The following is a 12,105-nucleotide window of genomic DNA, read 5'->3' as shown; positions in this document are numbered from 1 at the left end:
AATTATATATATATATATATATATATATATATATATAATATAAAAGTATATAATTAATATTATTTGATTAAAAAAAATTAATTTATATTTTAAAATCTAAAATAATGATTCAAGTATTAAAATTAATAACATAAATTCATAAATAATAATTTAATAATATAATTATATAAGTTTTGATTTTTTTTCCTGATTATATAACCGTGACCAATCAAATCCGACCAAGTTTTTAAGTAAATAATATAAAATCTTAGAGAAGATTTCTGTAATTTTTTTATTTATTATTATCGTCGGAAATAATAACATGGAGTAGTGTAAATGCGTGATCTAGTCTTTGCAAAGACGGTACACATTTTGTGAAGAATAATATATTAATTTTATTTTTAAGTTTTCCCCCAATTTTTCTCTTTATTTTAAATATATATAGAGAAGCGTTAATAACAGTTATTTCTAATGCATATCTTATTGTTAATTGAAATTTCTTGAAATAAAATTATAAGAGAAAATCATTAAAAAGTATTTATGAACTTAATTACAAAATTTTGTAATTTCTGCTATAATTTTTTTTCAATTTCAAATAAAATTCAAACCAGTAAAAAAATGTGATAAAAAAAGGTGTGCTAGAAAATACTCCTATAAATGTTATTAGCATTTCTATTAAACTATATGTCATCATTTGGTTGTTGTGTATTTTATAAAGTAAAACTTACTAAACAGTTTTGGGACAATTTAATTTATTTCATACAATAACTCCAAATAAATGATCTAAGTTCTTATATATATATGTATAATGTGAATTTCTTACCACTTTACATATTTTGTTCTATAATACTGCAAGTTCTTAATTTCTTTTTCTTGAGGCACAAATTTTTAACATATTTCTGATTGCAACAAATTAATTAATAACGTTATGCAAATGCCAACAAATAGGGTGTTACCCATGCGCAGGCACATAATAAAGTTTCTCTTCCAAATTCAGAAAAATTTCGGTTGACGATTCTGAAAAAAGAAAACGATAACGATGAAGCTGCATGTTCTTCTTCTTCTTATTCTCTTGTTCTGTATTGCATCGGAACTTACGACCCTTTCAGTCTCAGATGATTTCACGTCTCATTCTCTCGAACGTTGCGATGCTGAAACTGAGTTCAACTCCTATGGCTACATTGCTGGGGTACTAGCTAGTGCTATCTCTTTAATTTTCCACACAACCCTTATTTTTTCTGTTTTCTCTCTGCATGTAAAATATGAAGGTCGATTCAACACTTAATTTTATTTTATTCTTTGTGTCCAATATTATTAATTAGATAAAGAAGGCATTGAACGACACATCATGTTCTTACCAAGTGATCATAGCTGCAAGTTGCTCATCGCCCAATTTCACAATGGAGAACATTGCTATTCGCTTTGGGGATGTTCATGGAAACCAAGGTTACGTTTAGGGCGTTCTAAGAAGATTAAGTCTTGGACGAAATGTTGAGATATATATATATATATAATCAACCCTTGACAAAAGAATGAAGACTAAGCCACTCTGCTTTTATATCCTATTTTTGAAAGTTTGAATAAAATGAATATAATTTAAATTTAGAGTTTATTTTTAATTTGATTCATATTTCAAATCTTGATATACCATGTTAAATTGAATATATTTTTCATTTTTAACTAAACTAAAATTTAAGATTACTATATAATTTTGATTAGTATTAATTTTATGTTAATTTTTAATTTTTACATTTTGACCTATCATTCTAGTATTAAGATCACAATAAATTAGGATTACAACAGAATTTTTATGATCTATTAAGATTACAGTTATAATAATTTTAAGATTTAATTTATCTAAAACATATCTTCAAATTGATAAAATATCTCGATATTTAATTAAAAGATTAAAGGTTAAAGATATTATTTGAAATTTGAAAGGCATAAAATATATAAATAATTCATATTATAAGAATATCCTGTTTATTTATCATTTGAAATCTTATATCATCCCTTTAAGATTTGGCTCATTTATATTTTTTGTTTGTGCGATCTATAAATCCTATACAGTGGTTCAATTGTTGAAGCGTTTCACGTTCGGCAAAAAAAGAAAACCAAAGATGAAGCATATGAATGCCACTCTTCCTCATACTCTCCCTGAGGATTTGATCACAGAAATTCTGATGATGTTGCCTGTGAGATCGATATTGCGTTTTAAATGCATGTGTAAGTTATGGTTTTCTCTTATTTCTCATCCAGAATTCGCTCGATCCCACTTTGCCCTAGCTGCAACACCCACCACCAGACTTTATCTGTCTGCCAACGATCATCAAGTTGAATGCACAGATATAGAGGCATCACTTCATGATGAAAATTCTGCCAAAGTAGTCTTTAACTATCCTCTTCCGTCACCTGAAGACAAATATTATAATCGCATGATAGATATCGTGGGTTCATGTAGAGGATTTATACTCTTGATGACAACCAGTGGTGCCTTAAATTTCATCATATGGAATCCTTCAACAGGTCTCCGGAAAGGAATTAGCTATTTGATGGATGATCATATATATAATTTCTATGCTGATCGATGTGGCTTTGGATATGACTCATCAACTGATGACTACGTGATAGTTAATTTAAGAATTGAAGCGTGGCGCACAGAGGTCCATTGTTTCTCCTTGAGAACCAATTCATGGAGTCGCATGTTGGGTACTGCTCTATATTATCCTCTTGATTTAGGACATGGAGTGTTCTTTAATGGGGCTCTTCATTGGTTTGTTAGACGCTGTGATGGTCGTCGTCAAGCTGTGATTATTTCATTTGATGTGACGGAAAGGAGATTATTTGAAATTCTACTGCCACTTAATTTCGCCGTTAAAGATCAAATATGTGATTTGAGGGTCATGGAAGGATGTCTGTGTCTCTGTGGTGCTAATATTGGTCGTGAAACTACAATTTGGATGATGAAAGAATATAAAGTGCAGTCATCGTGGACCAAGTTATTAGTTGTTCCAATTTATAATCAGCATACAGGTCCTCCTTTACTCTTCTTTCCCCCTGTCTTTTACCCAATATGTTTAACCAAAAAAGATGAGTTTTTGGGATCAAATCACAAGACATTAGTGAAACTTAATAAGAAAGGTGATTTGCTTGAGCGTCACGCACGTTGTCACAACATTGGCTGTGGTATTTTATTACGCTGTGGTGTGTACAGAGAGAGTTTGCTATCACTCCCTGAGTAATTTGTGAAAGCAACTCAAATCTGAAATTGTATGCAGAAGGAATATATACTGGGTGAATTGGTTCCTTGGCCTATCTTGTAATCTCTCTTTCCTATAGTCAAAGTACAAGTTAGTCAATTCTTGTTGGAGTTGGTACATGCTATTTATAGCATCTATATCTTTTTTATTCTTAATATTGTCAATAATAGGTTGACAGTTAATTTGTTTTGAAGTTTAATTTGTTCTCGTATTTGAATCTGTCTACATGTATTGGAGTGATTCGTTTTTCTATTAGATAATCTTTCCATCACATATAATTTCATTGTTTGTCTATATCTTTTTCATCACATTAAATTTCCTTTTAATTTTGTTGTTTTGATTACATTACGATTCTGGCACTGTAGCTTCATAAATTAAACGTACACAGTCTAGTCAGCAACTCCTGGCATATGGTTTTAGCATTTATGACTTATATTAGCATCATACACAAGTAACATATACAATGAAAGCAAGTTTAATTTGAGACCTTAAACTAATTTGGATCCATGACCTAACATAAGGTAACTAATTGTTCATTTAAATTTGACATGTCCTTTTAAGATTACCATAAAGCTTTTGGGATTGATTAATTTTAAAATTTACTTAATCTAAAAAAAAAAATCTTTAAATGATAACTATATCAATATTTAAAGTAGATATCGTGGGTTCATGCATAGGATTTATACTCTTGAGCTCAAGAATATGGATATTCAATTTTGTTGTTCACGATATGTTTATTTCGAGCTAAATTTTCTTTCTTTATTTGCTTTTTTTTTCACATAGGTGGAGTACAGTTTTTTTTTTCCAATTATTATTTATTGCATTGGTTTGTTTTTATTAATTTATTTAGGATCGTCATTAGTTTTATTTGTTACTTGCTTGGTTATAGAAGTTTATTTTTTAAAAAAATGACAAAAATAGGTAAACTGAACAGATACGTAATTATAACGCTTCTTGTTGCTCAAAAGTTCATAAATTGCATCTATATTTTGTATAGAATGGCTACCAGGGTAGAAAAGGCTTGGTAGCTAGCAAGGTAGTGATAGTACTAGAGCTTAGAGCCTTGATCATTTCTAATGACTAGTGATTAATTAACTTTTGTGATATTTGGTAATTAAAACACTAATTAATAAATAGTTTGATGGCTTTTAAACTCATGCTTGTAAATTGCACATGCCTAGATCACTATTTAAATAAGAGTGGATTTATTTTTATGCCAAGCTGATGATTGAACTTTTATTTTTCTATGTTTACTAATTAATTAAAGGAAGCTTATTAATTTGGAGCAATATTAACTTGAATCTTTCTTTTTTTTAAAAAAAAATTGATTATCAGGTACATGTAGAAAAACTGTTCCACGTTCAAGGACAACTGAGCAGTGTTCTCTAGATATATTTCACATAAATGGTGATTGTGTATCTTCGACTTGTTTTGTGGAGCTATTTAGAAGTGGTGCAATGGATTGTTATGGTTGGAAGCCTGAAAAGGTGCAAATCTATGGCGTGATGAATACATCACCTACTATTTTGGATTTCAATCGCACGCAACCCATGTTTTTTTAAAAGATAAATTTAATGTGATGAAAAAGATATAGACAAACAATGATGTATAAATTATTATAAGAATTGTTATATATATATATATTACATCTCCTTTTTATACACCAGAATGTAAGTATTGGCTGATTTTATTTACGCAAAAAAAATATTGAGTTTGGGAGCCGTGGTCAACAGTAACACAAGAACAAGTATGAGCCCCATTCAGTTGAGAATAGTGATTCAGTACATACTGTTACAGAAAATTCTGGTTATTGAATCTTCAAAATTGTACAAACTGTAAACAAGAGGCAGAAAACGCAGTCTACAAGTAACAACTAGAATCATAATGAAATGTGCTAAACAAAAATATCATCATGTGCCCAAAACAGCACCTAAATTGTGTCTTCATCCCAGTTAAATAATGCTTTCTTCAACCACCTCAATTGCAAACACCTAAATTCGTCGTTTCTTTGGGAGTCTGCAACCATTATGGGGTTTTCTTGTAGTATCTTCAATGTATACAATTGGATTTCTATCCCCTCGAGAACCAGCAGTAAAGCCCTCCTTCCAGCTCATTATTGCATTCCTTTTTCTCCTAAAATGAGTAAATCCATTCACTTTCATGACAACAGATTTCAATCCCAAACCCCTAGCCTTTCGGCCAACAACTTCCGCAGTTGCCTCGGCTGCATACCTAGAAAGCTTTTGCCCTGATTTCAGGTCTTTCAATGGACCAGCAGAGCCACTGAGTTTTATATTTCCTTGAGAATCTGTTACAGTAACAAAGGTATTATTACGCAACATCTTTATATGAACAAAATCAGCATCCTGCTCATATTGATACTGATGAAAGGGAGAACCCTTCATAAAATTATCTTCATCTATAATTCCTCTTACAAAGTCCATAGGCCTAGAGTTCCAGCCAGTCTCAGCATCATTCTTGCTTCCGATGTTTATGTTCTCTTTATCTTGCATAAAATCTGGAAGAGCATCTGCATTTGCATCCACATTCTGGCCCAGATTATTCTGGCTTCTGGAGTTTATGTTCTCTCTATTCCCCATAAAATTTGGAGGAGCATTCAAATTCTGTCGCATATTGTTCCAGCTTCTGGAGTTTATGTTCCCTCTATTCTGCACAAAATTTGGAGGAGCTTTTGCATCTGCATTCATATTCAGCCTCATATTATTCCACTTTTCGGAGTTTCTGTTCTCTGCATCCTGCATAGAATCATCTGCATTCACATTCTCGTTCACAATAAGATTCCTCCAATCAAAATTCGAGCTTGAAAATCCTCTAACATGTCCTGCAGTTTCAGAAAATTGAACAAGACCCCTTATAAACATTGTTGAGATAAGCTGGAAAAAAAAAACCTCTACTTGCAAAATTAGATGATAGAGACAGAGTTATTCAATGCATCCATTACTACTGCCACAACTACTTTTCTGATTTCAACCATTTAGGATTCAGATATTGATCATAACATATATTGATGATAACGTATACAAGTGCTGATCTCAAACAATTTAGCTCAGAACCGAAAACACACAATTCAGGAACACCCAAATAAATAAATCAACCGATCACCACCGCCCCAATCTCTCTACAAAAATGAAAGGAAATCAGTAATAAAATTAACTAAAAAAAATTAAGGCCCATCAAATGCAGTCCACAAATTATTATTTGTCATGGAAAAGACAGACTTTCAGAAACGATGCGGCCACAATTGCGGTCACGGAGTCCCCAAAAAGTCACCGGCTGTTTTTGAAAACCTTGGTTCTGCATATAACAGGAAACAATGGGCAAATCACTCATGCACAAATTGAACATCATATCACATACTATTTTAAAAAGGATCACACACTAAACACACAATTTCAGACCTAATGAACAACTTCTCAGCATAGTCAACAGCTTCAGCAAAGTGAACTCCATAACAAATTAACAACTTCAGGGACCAACTCACACAAACGAAACAACACAAGTCAGCAACCAAAATCGAACATTCACTTTGTCATAATTTCCTCTCTCTCTCTCTCTCTCTCTCTCTCTCTCTCTTTTCTCTCTTTGAAAACAGTAAACACTGCCTCTAATCCCTATCCATCCACACATCGAAACGACGCCGTCAAAAAATTATAAGCATACACGATTTTCTATTTCCACAGTCTCGAGTAAATCCACACATCGAAACGACGCCATCTAAACTTCAAATTTGTTTTCCATTTCGAAAACGGCGGAAATGAAAGCAGAGGGATTCGAAGAGTACCGTCGTTTTGAGGTAAACGGCGAGATCGTAGGGCGGCGTCGAATGGAAGGGTGGGTTTCGGCGCGAGAAGTGATGTGAGGGAAGATCCACAGCCATGGCGAATGGAAGACAAAAAACGATACATCGTTTTTTTTAGGGTTTGAGTTCAAAGAACTCAGATTCTGACACTGTGTTTCGCTTCTTAGCTTGAAGCACTCACTACTCAACCAAGTGTGCCTTTTTTTTTTTCAGTTTCAATTACACCAGGCTTGTGTTTACATGGGCTTATCTTTCGTATTTGGTTGGGCTCTAGCCCAACACCTATCAACCAAAAACAAAAAAGGGAATATCAATGTGTGCTTAGAAATATTATACATATATTTTCTTCTTTTTTCTTTTAAAGAAAGTATTAATTAAATATATTTTTTTTGAACCAAAGAAGGTTGAAGTCAAGTAAAAGCATCCTCTCCATTTCTTTCATCTCATAAACCTTTGGAAAATAAATAAAATAAAGATGGTACACATTTTGTGAAAAATAATATTTATTTTCTCAAAAGCTTATTAATAAAAAAAAATGAAGAGAATGTTTGTCTTTAGTAAAAATGGCTCTTAACATAATAAACCTTTTGATGCTTATTTATAGAAAACCTTTTCACACTAAATATACATATCTTTTATAATTAGTATCCAAAGATTTATAATAGTGATTCTTAGATGATAAGGTGTGATAAATACCTCTAGAAGTGAATCTTGTGGTTTGCACTTGACGATAGTTATTAGATATTCTGTGATAAATCATATCTTATACTTTGCAGATATACGAGACTCTTTTCAAAGGAATTAATTCAGAATTTAGATTCCTAGTGTTGTTGCATGGTGAAATAATATATTATTTCTATTTTTAAGTTTTCCCCCAATTTTTCTCTTTATTTTAAATATATATAGAGAAGCGTTAGTAACAGTTTTTTCTAATGCATATCTTATTGTTAATTGAAATTTCATGAAATAAAACTATAAGAGAAAATCATTAAAAAGTATTTATGAACTTACAAAATTTTGTAATTTCTGCTATAATTTTTTTTCAATGTCTAATAAAATTCAAACCAGTAAAAAAATGTGATAAAAAAAGGTGTGTGCTAGAAAATACTCCTATATATGTTATTAGCATTTCTATTAAACTATATGTCATCATTTGGTTGTTGTATATTTTATAAAGTAAAACTTACTAAACATTTTTGGGACAATTTAATTTATTTCAATTCATACAATAACTCCAAATAACTGATCTAAGTTCTTATATATATATATATATATATATATATATATATATATATATATATATATATATATAATGTGAATTTCTTACCCTTTTACATATTTTGTTCTATAATACTGCAAGTTCTAATTAATTTCTTTTTTCTTGAGGCACAATTTTTTTACATATTTGTGAATGCAACAAATTAATTAATAACGTTATGCAAAGGCCAACAAATAGGGTGTTACCTATGTGCAGGCACATAATAAAGTTTCTCTTCCAAATTCAGAAAAATTTCGGTTGAAAATTCTGAAAAAGAAAACGATAACGATGAAGCTGCATGTTCTTCTTCTTCTTATTCTCTTGTTCTGTATTGCATCGGAACTTACGACCCTTTCAGTCTCAGATGATTTCACGTCTCATTCTCTCGAACGTTGCGATGCTGAAACTGAGTTCAACTCCTATGGCTAAATTGTTGAGGTACTAGCTAGTGCTATCTCTTTAATTTTCGACACAACCCTTATTTTTTCTGTTTTCTTTTTGCATGTAAAATATGAAGGTCGATTCAAAACTTTATTTTATTTTATTCTTTGTGTCCAATATTATTAATTAGATGAAGAAGGCATTGAACGACACATCATGTTCTTACCAAGTGATCATAGCTGCAAGTTGTTCATCGCCCAATTTCACAATGGAGGACATTGCTATTCGCTTTGGGGATGTTCATGGCAGCCAGGTTACGTTTAGGGGGTTCCAATTAAGAAGATTAAGTCTTGGACGAAATGTTGAGATAAATATATATTGTTTACAGAAGAATTATAATTAAACAAACCCTTGATTGAAATTGAGCTCAAGAATCATGGATATTCAATATTTTTGTTGTTCACAATATGTTTATTTGCTTTTTTTACTTTGGTGGAGCAATTTTTTCTTAATAAATTATTATTATTTATTGCGCTGGTACATTGGTTTTGTTACTTGTTTGGTTATAGAAGCTTAATTTTAAAGATTGAAATTGAGCTCAAGAATATGGATATTCAATTTTGTTGTTCACGGTATGTTTATTTTGAGCTAAATTTTCTTTCTTTATTTGCTTTTTTCACATAGGTGGAGCACAGTTTTTTTTTTCCAATTATTATTTATTGCATTGGTTTGTTTTTATTAATTTATTTTAGGATCGACATTAGTTTTATTTGTTACTTGCTTGGTTATAGAAGCTTTTTTTTTAAAAAAATGACAAAAATAAGTAAACTGAACAGATACGTAAATATAACGCTTCTTATTGCTCAAAAGTTCATAAATTGCATCTATATTTTGTATAGAATGGCTACCAGGGTAGAAAAGGCTAGGTAGCTAACAAGGTAGTGAAAAGTACTAGAGCCTAGAGCCTTGATCATGTCTAATGACAAGTGATTAATTAACTTCTATTGTGATATTATGCTAATTAAAACACTAATTAATAAATAGTTTTGATGGCTTTTAAACTCATGCTTGTAAATTGCACATGCCTAGATCACTATTTAAATAAATGGTGATTGTGTATCTTCGACTTGTTTTGTGGACCTATTTAGATATGGTGCAATGAATGGTTGGAAGCCTGAAAAGGTGCAAATCTATGGCGTGATGAACACATCACCTACTATTTTGGATTTCAATAGCAACCAACCCAGTTGAAGGTGGTTCGGCTATAATTTGTGCTACAAAAAATTTCCTTTTAACTACCTTGTTGGTCGTAATAATAAAAAGAAAGTAATAGGCTCAGAAATGGTTTCATTTGTAGTTGAGACTGTGGTTAACAAATCAGGTAATAACTAGCTAGTAAAGAAGTTTGAATTAATGTAAGACTTTGTACTAATTACTCTGTTTTTATTTACCACTAATCTAACCTAGTGGGTTAGAAATTACTCATTCAGCCATAGAAATGTTGTGCACTTAATCAGGTATAAAGATGTACATAACTCCTTTTACATATAGCTAGCCGTGAAACTTACTAGGATTTGTACTCTTATCTCTTATTTTTTTTCTTCTTTCTCTCTTATTCCACTAGTTATATGCTTCATTTCAAGGCTTCCGCCTCTTATTTATATATTTGTAAACTAGGATGTTTAGGTAATTTAGGGAAGAAGCTATGTAAAAAAAAATTGACTGCACATTATTTGTATGAGCATGGCTCACGTACTGAAAAAAAAAACTGTTTAGTAATTTTATAAAAAAGGGGTTTTGGTGGGTAAAATCACCGGAAATAATTTTTATAGTAAAATAAAATGTTAGATTTTCGTGTGTTAGATAGCAAATTTTGATGCTCTAGGATGTAGAATTAGTGATTTGCTTATTTGAACATAATTTCAGTTTTGTCTAAAAAAGATGGAATAGCTACTTCTACTAGAAAAATATTTTTTTTATGAGGTATGTACAGTGAAAAATTTATATTTATAATTTCATATTTCTTTTACTAAATTGACCATACACCAATTTCTTTTTTATTAGGAATATTTAATACATCTATAATTCTGACAGCATTGAGGAAAAAGTTGTTATCAATGCAAATTGCATACACGTGAACGAAAATGGCAGAAAATAATCGCAACAAAATATGTTATTATAGCTGCAACCAATGTTGCATAATCGTGGTGTTTATTGTAATAATAATAGTAGTATTTTTTCTTTCCATCAAATGTATCATAATTATAATTAGGATGATGATTTTAAATACCGATGAATCACAAAATTCTTTTTTTTTTTTTACATATAAATATCTTATCAACACTTCATCTTTTTTTCTATCATATTACACCACAAATTAAATCAATCATTTATTTTCTTTCTATCTCCTTTGAGATGATAACACTTAAAAAGTGTCTAAGAATGATTTTCTTTACAATTGTCCATATCAATATATGCCAACTCAACTTCTATTTTCTTTCTATCTCTCATTCATCAATTGACAGGGTCTCATGAAAAAAATTATAATTTTTATCAACTTCTTCATATCTAAGTTGATTCTTGGCCTAAAAAAAATTCATGACCAAACACTGGCTAACTAATTCTTGATTATAGTTTTTATTTATTTTAATTTTAATTTTCACATATCATATTAAGATCACATTAAAACTTTTAGGATTCATTAAGTTTATTACTAGCATAAGTTTAAGATTTAGTTTATCTAAAAAGTGTGTTCAAATTGATAAAGTTTATCAATTTAAAGTTTAAATTAAATAAAATTTTAAAAATGATATTTGAAAGAAATGAAAATTACAGATAAAAATATTGATAGTTCATAATTCGTACAATAAATACATCGTTTATTTATAACTATATATCTTTTATTATCCTTTGAAGGTTTTCTCTATAAAAAAATATTATTTTATGATTTGTTATATTTAAAAGTAATGTGTTGCCTATGTGTTTACCCAAGATTTTGCAGATTAACATCTTTAAAAGTGGCCAATTATATATATATATATATATATATATATATTAACCCTTGACAAAAGAATGAAGACTAAGCCACTCTGTTTTCATATCCTATTTTTGAAAGTTTGAATAAAATGAATATAATTTAAATTTAGAGTTTATTTTTAATTTGATTCATATTTCAAATCTTGATATACCATGTTAAATTGAATATATTTTTCATTTTTAACTAAACTAAATTTTAAGATTACTATATAATTTAGATTAGTATTAATTTTATGTTAATTTTTAATTTTTATATTTTGACCTACCATACTAGTATTAAGATCACAATAAATTAGGATTAAACTAAACTTGATACCCCATTGTCTAGAGGCTCTTCGCTATGCGAAGGTATGGGGGAGGGATGTTGTACG

General features: G+C 30.1%; 2 protein-coding genes across 2 annotated transcripts; one reads left to right on the top strand and one right to left on the bottom strand.

The window, feature by feature from the left end:
* Positions 1-1,018: 1,018 nt before the first annotated feature.
* On the top strand, positions 1,019-3,221 carry LOC121173710 (F-box/kelch-repeat protein At3g06240). Its single transcript, XM_041010412.1, has 3 exons — positions 1,019-1,168; positions 1,302-1,425; positions 2,239-3,221. The coding sequence occupies exons 1-3, from the start codon at positions 1,019-1,021 to the stop codon at positions 3,219-3,221; spliced, it is 1,257 nt and encodes a 418-aa protein (XP_040866346.1).
* Positions 3,222-4,972: 1,751 nt separating this feature from the next.
* LOC100783046 (probable ribosomal protein S11, mitochondrial) lies at positions 4,973-7,276 on the bottom strand. The gene is made up of 2 exons (XM_003548190.5): positions 7,042-7,276; positions 4,973-6,081 (listed from the first exon to the last, which is right to left on the bottom strand). Exons 1-2 carry the CDS (start codon positions 7,163-7,165, stop codon positions 5,231-5,233), a joined length of 975 nt encoding a protein of 324 aa, XP_003548238.1. The 5' UTR covers positions 7,166-7,276; the 3' UTR covers positions 4,973-5,230.
* Between the last annotated feature and the right edge of the window lie 4,829 nt (positions 7,277-12,105).

Source organism: Glycine max, chromosome 16, assembly GCF_000004515.6.
Source record: "Glycine max cultivar Williams 82 chromosome 16, Glycine_max_v4.0, whole genome shotgun sequence".
NCBI classification, from domain to species: Eukaryota; Viridiplantae; Streptophyta; class Magnoliopsida; order Fabales; family Fabaceae; genus Glycine; species Glycine max.
Note: the sequence above shows the minus strand (reverse complement) of the source record. Positions and strands in the feature narration are given on the sequence as shown.

Excerpts from the sequence above, each read along its gene's own strand:
- LOC121173710 (XM_041010412.1), top strand. The coding sequence starts at position 1,019 with ATGAAGCTGCATGTTCTTCTTCTTCTTATTCTCTTGTTCTGTATTGCA. Across the intron at positions 1,169-1,301 it reads CCTATGGCTACATTGCTGGG|ATAAAGAAGGCATTGAACGA; the intron begins GTACTAGCTAGT and ends ATTATTAATTAG. Across the intron at positions 1,426-2,238 it reads GGATGTTCATGGAAACCAAG|AATTCGCTCGATCCCACTTT; the intron begins GTTACGTTTAGG and ends TTTCTCATCCAG.
- LOC100783046 (XM_003548190.5), bottom strand. The coding sequence starts at position 7,165 with ATGTATCGTTTTTTGTCTTCCATTCGCCATGGCTGTGGATCTTCCCTC. Across the intron at positions 6,082-7,041 it reads CCGTTTACCTCAAAACGACG|GACATGTTAGAGGATTTTCA; the intron begins GTACTCTTCGAA and ends CTGAAACTGCAG.